Raw genomic sequence first — 15,669 nt, forward strand, 5'->3', positions numbered from 1 at the left:
ACGGATGTTATATAAGTCCTCGGGTGGGTATAATTACACGTATCTTCCTTATTAAACATTAACCCAAATCACAGAGAAAACAGTTGGGTGGCACATCGACAGTGAAATTTGTTCAACACTCATACTGAGAATGAATGGGAAAGGCATAAACCTACTGGTCCATCAGTAGCCGCAGTAGACTACTTACTGACTCGATCAGAGTATACAAAATAGGGAGAAATCAACCTACTGAGCGCCTGAGTAGACGGGTAGACGTCTACTCAGTCTATTGAAAGCCCTGATTGAACGTGATTTTCCCCGTTTCAATACACTGATTGACCAGGGCCGTTATGCAGCAGCCAGCAGGTCCTGTCAACGTCGTATGGACGTCATATGGACGTCTTTTTGCAACGGACTGTGGATACGTATCCTGAGTTTGACTGTCAGGTGGTATCGACGACGTTGTACGGACGTCGTATGGACGTCTGGATGGGACGACGACCTGGACGTCGTATATGTACGTTTTGGGGTTGGTGTTTACAGCGCGGTCTGTTTGACGTCGTATGGACGTTGTATGGACGTCCCTTTGGTTATGTGCTCAGGACGTCGTATATGTACGTTTTGGGGTTGGTGTTTACAGAGACGTCTGTTTGACGTCGTGTGCACGTCCCTGTTGGTTATGCGCTCACTGCTCAGTGAGGCAGACATCTGTTGGAAAGTAAGGTCTTTATGCAACTTCAATTGTAGATGTTTGTTTTTTATTGAAAGTGAAAGTGTGTGATGCCAAACATCAGGCACAGGTGGTGACATAATTAACATAGGCCTGAAAAGTTAAATCAACACCAATATACAACCGTTTTTAAGAATTATTTGTTGATTATTTATCAATACACTGACTGATGGGACTGGTGGGATTTGAACATGGAACCTGTAACATGGAACCTGTAACATGGAACCTGTATGAGTGTTATCAGTCCACTACACTATTATATCTCACAGGCTCATTAATAAAGCCTTTTCCAAAGAACCCTGAATTATAGGAGGAGGAGTTTGAACTTGGAATACCCAGTTCAAATAGGATTATTGTTTTTTTTGGGGGGGTGTCCCCAGTTCAAATATGATTCCTTTGGGGGGTCCCCAGTTCAAATATGATTCCTTTGGGGGTCCCCAGTTCAAATATGATTCCTTTGGGGTGTCCCCAGTTCAAATATGCTTATTTTGGGGGGTCCCCAGTTCAAATATGATTCCTTTGGGGGGTCACGGCCTGAAAAGGCTGAGAACCATCATTTCTATATTATGTTTGAGTTTAAATACACAACTAGAAAAAGTGCCCTTCTGGGCACAGGTCTCCACCAGGAGGATAGGAGTGTGTGTGATGTTTGGAAAAATGTTAAGGAGTAATATAAACATGTTTATTTGGGTTTGTGTGTGTGTGTGTGTGTGTGTGTGTGTGTGTGTGTGTGTGTGTGTGTGTGTGTGTGTGTGTGTGTGTGTGTGTGTGTGTGTGTGTGTGTGTGTGTGTGTGTGTGTGTGTGTGTGTGTGTGTGACGCAACTTGGCCTGTTGTAGCGCCACCATGAGGCTGATTTGAAAACTGTCAAGTGGCATTTCTTCCTCAGCCTAGTAGTGGGAATAGGCATGCACAGTTTCACCGCAATCGGACGCTGCGTTGAGGAGTTGTGGCGATTTGTACAAAATGGGTACAAAACGGGCTACTCCTGAAAACTTTAGAAGCCAATCGTAGCCAATCAGGATGGATAATTATGAGAAATCAAACAAATCACATGATCACATGACTATGGAGAGCATGTGTACCGATTTGCGTGAAATTTGGATGAAATCTGAAGGAGTAATATTAGAACATGTGTTTTACATATGTTGGCCTCCTGGTGGCGCTATAAAGAGCAGATGGGAAAAATTCCAGGCAAAGGTTTTTCCTTGGCCTCTAGGGAGTGTGCATACATGGTTTGACACAGATCGGTGCAGTTATAGGTAGAAACACAAATCGGCCAGTTATAGCGCCACCATGAGGCTGAGTTGAAAATATTCAAGTGGCATTTGTTCCTCGGCCTAGTGGGAATGTGCGTGCAAGATTTCACGGAAATCACACGATGTGTTCATGATTTGCAGCATTTTGTTTGAAACGGAGCACTCCTGCGAACTTTGGAAGCCAATCGTAGCCAATCAGGATGGAGTCTGAAAAATCTGAAAGACCCGTTTCGTTGAATGGCTCTAGAGAGACTGTGTACCAATTTGCGTAATGTTTGGACAAAATCTGTAGGTGTACTGTCAAAACATTTGTTTTGCACAAAGCGGCCTCCTGGTGGCGCTATAACAGGCCAATGTGAAAACTTTGGAGCAGAGGTTCAGCTCTGGCATCCAGGGAGTGTGTGTGCAGAGTATGGCTGTGATCAAGCCAACGGTGCCAGAGATTAGCTGTTCACAGACGGACGGACGGACGGACGGACGGACGGACGGACGGACGGACACACGGACGGACGGACGGACGGAGTGCAAAACATACTCTCTCCCCATGCCTTCGGCCTGGTGGAGACAATAATAAATACACATCACAACATGCTGAAGTTAAAGTTGCAATGGTCAATTTATGCCCTCGTGTGGTGTAAACTAATATTATGTTAGCTCTGGTGAAGTGATACAGAAGGCTCTACAATACTCCAGTACAGTTGAGTTGTTATACTTTATATAACAACTCAACCATAATTCTAGAAGAAGAAGAAGACAAGCAACGGCGTGGGAAACTGCAGAGGAACTTTTTATAGTAAACAAACAATATAGTGTTAGTTAGTATACTATCTGTGTTTGTCTTAATTAAATACTTTAGTTGTATAGTAGTTATACTAGCTGTACTGTTTTCATTCAGGCTTCCAACAGCACAAAGGTAAGATCTGTAAATATATCTAAATGCAGTATCTTGAATCCGGTTTGTCCGACGGAGCATTGGTTCGAAGGAGCATTGGTCCGAGGTGCGTTGGGGGTCGGGAGAGGGTTGGGGTTAGGTTTAGGTGCAAACTTCACACGGGCAGATGAAACGATGCAGTCTACCATTCATTAACATTCCATTAACATAATTTTGGCAGCTTTATGCTTTAGCTGCCAAAGTTCAAATGAAATGGAAAATACGAAAAGTCAACTGAAATAAGAGAAGTGCTTGGGGATCCCAGTGCCATAATGTCAATGTCGGTCAAGTCAGTGAATACAAGTCGTAGGTAGCTAGGCTTCCCACCAGGTGATCTCCATATTTGAATGTCTAATGTTGGCACGTTTGCCCTATCTGCATCCATGTCTGTCATTTGTCTCCTTGGATATTCTGTTAAATTTATTCAAGCTAAAGTGCAAACAGTGGTCGCTATGTGAGCATGTATTCCATGTCTCCAGGCTGCTCTAGGAGGGAGTCATCATGGCTAAAAGGATACGTTACTATGAGCATGTATTCCATGTCCACAGGCTGCTCTAGGAGGGAGTCATCATGGCTAAAAGGATACGTTACTATGTGAGCATGTATTCCATGTCCCCAGGCTGCTCTAGGAGGGAGTCATCATGGCTAAAAGGATGCGTTACTATGAGCATGTATTCCATGTCCACTGGCTGCTCTAGGAGGGAGTCATCATGGCTAAAAGGACTCCGGGTGATGCTGCTTCACCCTCCCGCCTTGACGGGCATCCTAACAGGCTGTTGGAGGGACTGAACCGTCTACGACTCGACAAGCTGTTCTGTGACGTGGTTCTGTGCTGTGAGGGACAGGAGTTCCCCTGCCACAGAGTCGTACTGGCCTCCATCAGCTCTTACTTTGAGGTATAAATATGCACATTTTATGGCCTGGTGTTGTTTACCCATTCTGGGCGGGAACCCCTTTTAGTGTTTTAGGGATTATGTTATACTTGAGCGATTTTTGAAAAATCTTGAAAATGTGGCGCAAATCGTTGAATATATTTCAGAGCGCACGTTTTAACTCAAATCTTTGCTTCTGGGGGGGTCCCTACCTAGAACAAAATATTTTCAGATGGGGGTCGGCGGCCAAATGTATATAATCTTTGGGGTGCTTGACATGAGAACCACTGACATAGAAACATGGGTTTTTCAGAAAACTATCAGGATTTAGAAGACATTTGTAGAATCGTCCTCGGGTCTAAATGGGTTAAGGGATTGACATTCTCCTTAACCAGCACCGTTTAGATAAGAGAGTTGTGACCCCTTCACGGGGCCAGTCCAATGTGGGCCAGTCCAACTCAGTTCACTTCACGGGGCCAGTCCAATGGGCCAGTCCAACTCAGTTCACTTCACGGGGCCAGTCCAATGTGGGCCAGTCCAACTCAGTTCACTTCACGGGGCCAGTCCAATGGGCCAGTCCAACTCAGTTCACTTCACGGGGCCAGTCCAATGTGGGCCAGTCCAACTCAGTTCACTTCACGGGGCCAGTCCAATGTGGGCCAGTCCAACTCAGTTCACTTCACGGGGCCAGTCCAATGTGGGCCAGTCCAACTCAGTTCACTTCACGGGGCCAGTCCAATGGGCCAGTCCAACTCAGTTCACTTCACGGGGCCAGTCCAATGGGCCAGTCCAACTCAGTTCACGGGGCCAGTCCAATGTGGGCCAGTCCAACTCAGTTCACTTCACGGGGCCAGTCCAATGTGGGCCAGTCCAACTCAGTTCACTTCACGGGGCCAGTCCAATGGGCCAGTCCAACTCAGTTCACTTCATGGGGCCAGTCCAATGTGGGCCAGTCCAACTCAGTTCACTTCACGGGGCCAGTCCAATGGGCCAGTCCAACTCAGTTCACTTCACGGGGCCAGTCCAATGGGCCAGTCCAACTCAGTTCACTTCACGGGGCCAGTCCAATGTGGGCCAGTCCAACTCAGTTCACTTCACGGGGCCAGTCCAATGGGCCAGTCCAACTCAGTTCACTTCACGGGGCCAGTCCAATGGGCCAGTCCAACTCAGTTCACTTCACGGGGCCAGTCCAATGTGGGCCAGTCCAACTCAGTTCACTTCACGGGGCCAGTCCAATGTGGGCCAGTCCAACTCAGTTCACTTCACGGGGCCAGTCCAATGTGGGCCAGTCCAACTCAGTTCACTTCACGGGGCCAGTCCAATGTGGGCCAGTCCAACTCAGTTCACTTCACGGGGCCAGTCCAATGGGCCAGTCCAACTCAGTTCACTTCACGGGGCCAGTCCAATGTGGGCCAGTCCAACTCAGTTCACTTCACGGGGCCAGTCCAATGTGGGCCAGTCCAACTCGGTTCACTTCACGGGGCCAGTCCAATGGCGGCTCTCCTACATAGACCAACTCAGTTCACTTCACGGGGCCAGTCCAATGGCGGCTCTTCTACATAGACTTCTATTGGCGAAGAGTGACACAGTCCTCGACCGGAAGTTGACATAATGCACTGGACTCAGGCAACAGCCCAACTTCAATGATCTTAAATCCCTTTTATTTTATGTAATAGTACAACATAAACATTACAGAGACTTTAGCTGTTACTGTACTTTAAAACAGTTGTCATGTTGCACACATGCTGATATTTGCCACCGCCCTCATTGAAAACAATGTATTTCAAACTCGAGCTTGTCACACTCCAGGGCTGCATGATTCCCTTCACTCTCCTAGTCTACACCACTCTGTCCTTAACAAGTCTCTGGGACTCTGTACGTCACAGTAGGTTTATTTGACTCCACGTTTTTCAACCCACACACAGGCGATGTTTACGACCGGCATGGTGGAGTCCACACAGGAAAGGGTGAAGGTGGATGGAGTGGAACCCGAGGTGGTGAACATGTTGGTGAGCTTCGCCTACACCTCAGAGGTGTCCATCTCCACAGCAAACGTGCAGGTAACGATTTATCATTATGAACGTTACTACGTGGACTCCATTCCTGTCCTACAGCTGTGTTTAGAAACATGTTGTTTATGTGGTCTTCTAGGCACTGCTGGCAGGAGCAGACTTGATGGATGTCACTGATGTCAGAGAAGCCTGCTGTGGCTACATGCAGCGTCACATGACCATTAACAACTGTGTGGAGATCCACCTCGTGGCTGACAAGTACTCCTGTGAAAAGCTGCGGAAATCCAGCATGGATTACATTCTGGAATACTTCAGTGTCGTCTACAAGCAGGTCAGTGACCATGTGTACATTTACCAACTTGTTGGTTTGTTGTTGGATTTTTCTTCTATACATTAGTTTTATTATTATTACTCAACCTGTAGCCACCACAACTGACCCAGACCTGTGTGGATAGATTTAATCATTTAAGGTGGTAATGTTTCAGATCATGTCATGTATTTTCTTTTCCACCAATAGGAGGAGTTCCTCTCTGTCTCTGTGGACAAGCTGACAGAGATCCTCTCCAGTGACCATCTCAATGTGCCAGAGGAGGACATGGTGTTTGACGCTGCCATCTTGTGGTTAAACACGTGCCCTGAGCGCAGGCAGAGCTTTGACGAGGTCAGTCACTTCTTAGGCCCCATTTACACTGGCAGCCAAATCCAGCCTGAATCAGATTTGTGCCACATCCAGATTGGAATCTGATTTGTTTAAATGAGTCATGTGACCATTTAAACCAATCGGATTTCAATCTTGATGTGGCACAGATCTGATTCAGGCTAGATTTGTCTGCCAGTGTAAATGGGGCCTTTGTATCCAGTTGAACTAGTAAATAATCAGTATTGTTCTGTCAGGGGCGGCCTTAGGGATCTGGAGGCCCGCCGGTGCCGTCTCTATTATTTATATATCTATGCTCAAACCAAGTGGAAGTGTGTAGGGCGAGTGGCAAGGAGCTAGTTTCAAAAAGGGGGTTGGTCTGGTGTTGCACTGTGAACCTATAATTTCTTTGGTACAAAAATGTCCAATGAGAATCGGTGGTGGGGGTGGTTCTAACGAACAACCAATCAGCGCCGAGTCCCGTTTTCAGAGTCATCACGCAGCGCAACACACAACAACACTAATGGCTACTGGTTGAGGGAAATTCTAATCCCCTCCCCCTTGAAATCGCTCAGACAGGAGACAATGTCAGACTGAAGCTTCAAGAAAGCTACAGTCTGATAATCAGGCTATAATCGGTTAGCTTTGTGAATAATGTTGATGCGCTTTTATATATGACAACTCTGTTTCCATTATTACGTTGATAAAGAGGCTACTCACAGGTTGTTGGAGAAAGTTGATTAAAGTATTTGTGATGAAGCTTAATCATTGTACAGTTTCCTCAGAGCTTTTTAGTTCAAGTGGTAACGTTAGTGGACATGTGTCCACGGTCTAACCTGACTCCGCCAGATGGGGCAGCAGAGAGTACACTGGATTCCCCCCTCCTGCTCCCATCTGGGAACTCTCAGGCAGACTTGATGCCCGGCCACAAAACGGCCTGGCCAATCAGCAGCAGCTATCCCGCCTCTAGCTGCTGCTGATTGGCTAGGCCGTTTTGTGGCCGGGCATCAAGTCTGCCTGAGAGTTCCCAGATGGGAGCAGGAAGGGGGGACTCTCTGCTGCCCCATCTGGCGGAGTCAGGTTATCCACGGTCCACCTTAAAGATTAAAGTCTTGCTTGTGCATCGTCCTCTCGTTTTTAAAGTGTCTGTGGCACATTTTAACTCGTATTGATTGATACAAATAGTTTTGACTGTTCAATATCGCTCGCAGGCCGCAGCCATCACTCTCGACAATTACGCAGCAACAACACCTCTGCTCATCCTGTCGTCCCTTCACAATAAACCTCTGCTCATCCTGTCGTCCCTTCACAATAAACCTCTGCTCATCCTGTCGTCCCTTCACAATAAGTGACGGGAGTGCTGTTGTTCATTTGAACTAGTAGTAAATACTGAGTGTTGTTCATTTGAACTAGTAGTAAATACTGAGTGTTGTTCAGTTGAACTAGTAAATGACCACATAATCAGTATCGGCTGATATTGCTGTTATCGGTCAATATTGGTATCGGCAAATAAAACTGACATTAACCGATGGCAGTAGCCGACATTTATCTGTTGTTGATAAGCATACATTTTGCTTTGGCTATGTTGGTGTGTTGGTTATCTGCAGTCTACCAAGCTGTAGATTCTATGTTGGTGTGTTGGTTATCTGCAGTCTACCAAGCTGTAGATTCTATGTTGGTGTGTTGGTTATCTGTAGTCTACCAAGCTGTAGATTCTATGTTGGTGTGTTGGATCTATATCGACCTCACTCTGACCGTCACTACGGTCATAACAACGAATGATGCCCTCATCTTCCTCTTCTCGAGACCAATATATCAAAAATGTCATGCCCACATGACCCGGGGAGGCGGTCTCACCGTATAAATTATGCCCGGTGAGGGCGGCTCCGCCTCTTTGCCTCTCTCGCCTCATGAGACCTGTACGGTAGGTGAATGGTATCGTATCTTTTGAGATATATATATACTGTTAATGCGGACTGCTTGGTTTTCGCTAGTAGTCTTTTCCACACTCACTGCTTTGGTAACCCGTACACTTCGGTGCAGGCGCCTTGCGTCCCTGTGGGTTGCAGTGTTGTGTGACTTTATAGCCTACTGTGATTGTTTGCTAAAGCTAAACACGTTGCTGTTGTGTATACTTGTTTTGTTTGGCCTACAGGGTTTTCCCTTCAGTTAGGCTGCCTTAAGAGTTCCGTTTGTTGCGGAACGGCCGGGATACGGCTACTTATTTTTTTGTTATTGTTGTACCCGTTGTTGCGCTGTCCGCAGCTGCGGGGGTTAAGTGGAGGCTCCATCCAAGTTGGTGGTAGTCCTTTCAATTCCGCGTGGGTTCGCATGCGATGTAGTTATCCACACTAGTATTTCTAGTAGAGTCACAAAGTGATATTTTTCTTTAACTTGTCCTCCCTCCATACCGAGTGTATTGTGAGTAGGTGAGAAGAAGCTGTTTGCTTCAGTCACGTGAGTTCCCTCAGACCACTGTGCGCAGCAGGTGGGATTTGTTTTGGTTACTTGCTATTCTGCTATTCCCTCTCATACGTTCGCGTATAGTGAGTAGACGTTTTGATTAACATTGTTATTATTTTGTGCATAGGCCTACTGCTATTTACTACCCCTGGTGCTACGCTGTCCGCAGCTGGCAGGGTTTCTTTTTGTTGCGTTAAATATTCCCTCTCATACGTGCGCGTATAGTGAGTAGACGTTTTGATTAACATTATTATTTTGTGCATAGGCCTACTGCTATTTACTACCCCTGGTGCTACGCTGTCCGCAGCTGGCAGGGTTTATTTTTGTTGCGTTAGTTATTCCCTCTCATACGTTCGTGTATAGTGAGTGGATGTTTTTGATTAATACTGTTTGTGCATACTGCTATTCGCTATCCCTGGTGCTACGCTGTCCGCAGCTGGCAGGGTTGTTTTTGTTATGCTAATCCCCTCTCATACGTTTATGTGTAGTGAGTGGGTATTTTGAGTTTTGCATATTATTACCCCTGTTACCACACTGTTCGCAGCGGGTTGGGGTTTGCGTTTTTCTGTTCCCTCAAGTACGTGCGCGTACTAGGGTTGTTTTCCTTTTATATTGCGGCCCCTGATACTGCTGTTCGCAGCTGGTGGGGTTCCTGCATATCCCTCGGGTGCGTTCGCGTACTGTGAGTAGGGCGGTAATTGAGCTACTATGGCTTCCTACGTCTGCTGCTGTTGTCAGGCAGCCATGGACCCCCGTGATGGCCACCGGGAATTTCCCGTTTGTTTGGGCAGAGCCCATGTGCAGCGGGACGTTGAGGACCCCTGTAATGCTGCCATCGACTTGCCCTATGCCGAGAGGGCTCGGCGGGCAGCGTTGGGGGGGGAGTTGGCTGGTTTGATGATTCATCTAATCAATTAATTCATCTAAATAACTGAATTGTTTAAAAAAAAATCAGATTACTGGAGGTTCCCACGCGGTCTGTGCCTGCACAGTCCTCGCTGGGATTGCCTAGTTGAATATCTGATTGACATTTTTGTTTGATGATTAATCTAATTAATTAGTTAATCTAAATAACTTAAATTGTTTAAAGACAATTCAGATTACTAGAGGTTCCCACATGGTCTGTGCCTGCACAGTCCTCGCTGGAATTGCCTAGTTAAATATCTGATTGACATTTTTGTTTGATTAATCTAATTAATTAATTAATCAATCAAAATAACTTAAAAAAAAAGAAAGAGAAAAAACGTTACTGGAGGTTCCCACGCATTCTGTGGCTGCACAGCTCTCGCGGGGATTGCCCAGTTAAGTGTCAAATTGACATTAAGCTAACAGCAGGCTATCTTAGCCTGACCGGTTAGCTACGCTGGTTGCTGGAGGTTACTGACGCGTTCTGTGATCGTACAGTTCTCGCTGGTATTGCCTGGCTATACAACTGGCTTGAGACTACTGAGCTATGGCGCGTACGCCCTGTAGCACTCAGCTCCAAGTCGACGATGGACATGACTTGTGTCCGACATGCTTGGGTGTCGGTCATCTCAGGGAAGCCCTGATTGACCCATGTATGAACTGTGGCACTCTACCACTCTCTGTGAGAGAGGCTAGGCTGCGTGAGGTGGAGAACCTCCTGTTCAAAGGAAACCTCCCACCTTCTGGGGTCCCCGCTGGGGTCCCTTCTGGCGGGAGGGTGAAGCTCAAAACGCGGGTCTCGCGCAGAGCGCGGTCACCTGGCCCGGAAGAGTTCAACGGCGGCTGTCACGACTGCTCCATATCGCCATGAAATGGACGATTTGAGGGCTGAAATAGAGCGCCTTAAGGCAATAGTACGGCCACCTCCTCCCCCGCCACAGGCGGTCCAGCAGCCACCGGCTCCTCCGCCACAGGCGGTCCAGGAGCCGGAGGGCGATGATGATCTAGAATTAGATTACGGTTATGATGATGATGACGCCATGTCAACTAGAGCTTCAGACTCTATGTTCCATGACGAGGATGATATCCCCAGGGGGGCCCCTCCCCCGAACGGGTGTGGCTTGCTCAGGCGCCTATGTCTGACAGTTGCAGACAGGCGCTACGGAAGCTGCCGGTGGGGCCGGGCCAGTTGTTTGGCCCGGAGGCAAACGAGGCACTGCAGCGTAGGCAGCAGTCAAGGCAGCCTCAGAGGACTGGGGTCAACGGGCCAGAGGCTCGAGGGCACCGCCCGGTCGACCCTCTAAGCCACGTGGCGCACGGGATCCGCGACGCCTGGGCTACTTGAATCCTCAGCCGCAGACCTGGCAACGTGACCAGGCGGCAGCAGGCGGAGGGCAATATCAGCCCAGAGGTGGGCAGCGGCTTCGCCAGCCCCAGCGTGGGCGAGGACATAGCCGGTGCCCCCCCCCCCCCCCCCCCAAGCCCCCATATAACCCCCCAGGCACAGCCTGAGGGTCTGGGGCAGTTTTTCACAGCAGCACCTGAATTACTGGGCAGACCAGGCCAGGGATGCATGGGTCGTTACAACAATGTCCCAAGGTTACAGGCTGCAGTTCCGCCGCCGACCCCCACCACCTTCACGGGTCAGGGTGACTTCAGTCACAGACCCCGTGAAGGCCCAGTGTTTGTCTCAAGAGGTGGCCAAGCTCTTGGACAAACGAGCAATAACAACGGTTCACCCACGTTCACAGAACGAAGGGTTCTACTCCACCTACTTTCTGATCCCAAGGAAAGAAGGGTCTCTCAGGCCTATACTAGACCTAAGAGGGTTAAAGGTACCTCAAGGTCCTTCCGTTTCGGATGCTTCGCACAGTCGACGTCCTACAGGCTATCACACAGGGTGAGTGGTTCACCACAATAGACCTCAAAGATGCCTACTTTCATGTGCCTATACATCCAGAGCACAGAAAGTACGTACGCTTTGCCTTTCAAGGCAAAGTCTACCAGTTTGCCGTTCGGCCTGTCTCTGGCTCCCCGCATCTTCACAAGGTGTATGAGGGCAGCCTTAACGTCGCTATGCCTGTCGGGAGTGAAGATACTTCCCTACCTAGACGATTGGCTCATTTGCGCCCCCTCGTTCAGGGAGGCGGAACAGGTGACGTCCAGAGTCCTCGCTCACATCGAGGCACTGGGCATGACCGTAAACCTCGAAAAGAGCTCGTTGCTCCCAACGCAACAGACCACCTTCCTCGGCATGTCCCTAGCTTCGGTATCGATGCAGGCACGACCGACTGCACAGAGGGGGGGGAGAATTCAGAACCTCCTGCGGTCTTTCCGCCTGGGGGCGAGGTTGACCGTCCTAACATGGCTCAGACTGCTCGGCATGCTGACTGCAGTCTCAGCAATCACTCCTCTGGGGCTGCTACATCTACGCCCATTACAGAGGTGGTTCAATGGCCTTCACATGGACCCCTGTCTACACAGGGGGGTCAAGGTCAGAGTCACTCGCAGGTGCCTTGGTTATCTCCGCCGCTGGCGGGACAATGCATTCCTGCTGAGTGGAGTCCCTCTCGGCTTGGTCCCGGCGAGACGAGAGGTGGTGACAACAGATGCCTCGCCTCAAGGTTGGGGCGTGGTATGGCAGAGGAGGTCAGTCCAGGGGGTATGGCGCTCTCGATGGAGAGGACGCCATATCAATGTGCTAGAACTCCGGACTGTTTCCCTGGCGCTGAAGCACTTCTTGCCCTTTCTCAGGGGGAAGCACGTGCTCATTCGGACAGACAGCACCTCAGTGGTGTTTCATGTCAACCATCAGGGAGGGACCAGGTCTCTGGAGTCCCTGAGGGAAGCCCATCGCCTGTGGACGTGGGCTTATCCTCTACTTTCCTCGATGAGGGCTATGCACCTGCCAGGCAGAGTAAACTCTGTGGCAGATTATCTGTCTCGTCAGAGACTGCCCCCTGGGGAGTGGAGATGGCACCCCCAGGTGGCACAGTTGATATCGGATCGGCACGGGGTAGCCTACGTAGATCCATTCGCCTCAAAAGGCACGACTCATTGTCCTCTGTGGTTCAGCCTGGCAGAGACCAGTGCCCCACTCGGGATGGACGCTCTCGCCAACGCTTGGCCGAGAGCGCTCCTTTATGCATTTCCCCCGATCCACCTGTTGTTGCCTGTGCTTCACAGGGTGAGATCGTCAGATGACAGAGTTCTCTTGGTGGCCAGCAGGCGAATCCTGTCACCTGCAACGTATCCCTGGTTTTACGTTTTCTCCAGTCCCTCTTGGATGCTGGCAGAGCAGCCAGCACCATCAGGGTGTATTCCGCCGCTATTTCCCACCGGCATGAGGAGGTTGATGGGCTACCAGTTGGTAGGCATACTTTTGTCACTCAGTTCATGGCTGGTGTCAAGCGGCTACGCCCCGGACGGGCCTTGAGGGCCCCTGCTTGGGATCTCCCTCTGGTACTGCGGTCCTTGATGGGAGCCCCGTATGAGCCGATGGATCAGTCCGATCTGAAATCCCTCTCTCGTAAGACGGCACTTCTTTTGGCGCTTTCCTCTGCCAAACGCGTCGGTGAGCTGCAGGCCTTGTCAGTCAGCCAAGACTGCATGAGGTGGAAACCCGAGGGCACAGGGGTGTCGCTGTGGCCTAACCCGGCATTTCTGCCCAAAGTAATTACTCCGCAGACGGTGAACCGAGTGCTGGAAATTACGGCATTGCGTTCTGCTCTGGGCCCCCAGGAAACTGTGGAGGGCCTTTTTACATTGTGTCCAGTCCGAGCACTTCGTGCTTATGTGGATCGCACACAGGCCATACGAGGCACAGGCACGCAGCTGTTGTCTGCTATGGGGGCAGGAGGTTGGGGCTTCCCTTGTCCAAGCAACGGCTGTCGCATTGGCTTGTGGACACAATCTCGGCGGCCTATGTTGATCTAGGCCAGCCGGTCCCTGAGAATGTGGTGGCCCACTCCACAAGGGGGGTGGCCACTTCTTGGGCTGCACTAAGTGGAGTGTCCATGGAGGACATTTGTGCAGCGGCTTCATGGACTGTGCCTTGCACATTTGCGAGGTTCTACAGACTGAACGTGGAATCCCAGCTATCGCTGGGTTCCACCGTCCTGCTTGCAGCTGCCCAGCGAGATGGTGATGGGGCTGAGTACCCTGTTCCTCGCGACCCGGTTGGTATAAGTCATCCGTTGTTATGACTGTAGTGACGGTCAGAGTGAGGTCGATATAGATCGTAAGTTATGGCTATAACTATGGATCTATGAGACCGAACGATGACCGTCACTATCTCCTGTCGCTCGGAACGTTCTGAGGCGTTCGAGGCTGGAGGCGGAGCCGCCCTCACCGGGCATAATTTATACGGTGAGACCGCCTCCCCGGGTCATGTGGGCATGACATTTTTGATATATTGGTCTCGAGAAGAGGAAGATGAGGGCATCATTCGTTGTTATGACCGTAGTGACGGTCATCGTTCGGTCTCATAGATCCATAGTTATAGCCATAACTTACGTTATCTGTAGTCTACCAAGCTGTAGATTCTATGTTGGTGTGTTGGTTATCTGTAGTCTACCAAGCTGTAGATTCTATGTTGGTGTGTTGGTTATCTGCAGTCTACCAAGCTGTAGATTCTATGTTGGTGTGGTGGTTATCTGTAGTCTACCAAGCTGTAGATTCTATGTTGGTGTGGTGGTTATCTGCAGCCTACCAAGCTGTAGATTCTATGTTGGTGTGTTGGTTATCTGCAGTCTACCAAACTGTAGATTCTATGTTGGTGTGGTTGTTATCTGCAGCCTACCAAGCTGTAGATTATATGTTGGTGTGTTGGTTATCTGCAGCCTGCCAAGCTGTAGATTCTATGTTGGTGTGTTGGTTATCTGCAGCCTACCAAACTGTAGATTCTATGTTGGTGTGTTGGTTATCTGCAGCCTACCAAGCTGTAGATTCTATGTTGGTTTGTTGGTTATCTGCAGCCTACCAAGCTGTAGATTCTATGTTTGTGTGTGTTGGTTATCTGCAGCCTACCAAGCTGTAGATTCTATGTTGGTGTGTTGGTTATCTGTAGCCTACCAAGCTGTAGATTCTATGTTGGTGTGTGTTGGTTATCTGCAGCCTACCAAGCTGTAGATTCTATGTTGGTGTGTTGGTTATCTGCAGCCTACCAAGCTGTAGATTCTATGTTGGTGTGTTGGTTATCTGCAGCCTACCAAGCTGTAGATTCTATGTTGGTGTGGTGGTTATCTGTAGTCTACCAAGCTGTAGATTCTATGTTGGTGTGGTGGTTATCTGTAGTCTACCAAGCTGTAGATTCTATGTTGGTGTGTTGGTTATCTGCAGCCAGGTTACCAAGCTGTAGATTCTATGTTGGTGTGGTGGTTATCTGTAGTCTACCAAGCTGTAGATTCTATGTTGGTGTGTTGGTTATCTGCAGCCTACCAAGCTGTAGATTCTATGTTGGTGTGTTGGTTATCTGCAGCCTACCAAGCTGTAGATTCTATGTTGGTGTGTGTTGGTTATCTGCAGCCTACCAAGCTGTAGATTCTATGTTGGTGTGGTGGTTATCTGTAGTCTACCAAGCTGTAGATTCTATGTTGGTGTGTTGGTTATCTGCAGCCAGGTTACCAAGCTGTAGATTCTATGTTGGTGTGGTGGTTATCTGTAGTCTACCAAGCTGTAGATTCTATGTTGGTGTGTTGGTTATCTGCAGCCTACCAAGCTGTAGATTCTATGTTGGTGTGTTGGTTATCTGTAGTCTACCAAGCTGTAGATTCTATGTTGGTGTGTTGGTTATCTGCAGTCTAACAAGCTGTAGATTCTATGTTGGTGTGTTGGTTATCTGCAGCCTACCAAGCTGTAGATTCTATGTTGGTGTGTTGGT

General features: G+C 49.0%; 1 protein-coding gene across 1 annotated transcript in view; it reads left to right on the plus strand.

The window, feature by feature from the left end:
- Window positions 1-439: 439 nt before the first annotated feature.
- Window positions 440-15,669, plus strand: part of LOC306927617 (kelch-like protein 23) — a 42,106-nt gene continuing 26,876 nt past the window's right edge. The window contains exons 1-5 of the mRNA XM_079507418.1: window positions 440-496; window positions 3,597-3,794; window positions 5,696-5,830; window positions 5,922-6,113; window positions 6,300-6,443. Coding sequence (XP_079363544.1) covers window positions 3,609-3,794; window positions 5,696-5,830; window positions 5,922-6,113; window positions 6,300-6,443 — 657 coding nt within the window. The 5' untranslated portion in view covers window positions 440-496; window positions 3,597-3,608. The remainder of the gene's footprint in view (window positions 497-3,596; window positions 3,795-5,695; window positions 5,831-5,921; window positions 6,114-6,299; window positions 6,444-15,669) is intronic.

This window comes from Electrona antarctica, assembly GCF_951216825.1.
Source record: "Electrona antarctica genome assembly, chromosome: 8".
Taxonomy (NCBI): Eukaryota; Metazoa; Chordata; class Actinopteri; order Myctophiformes; family Myctophidae; genus Electrona; species Electrona antarctica.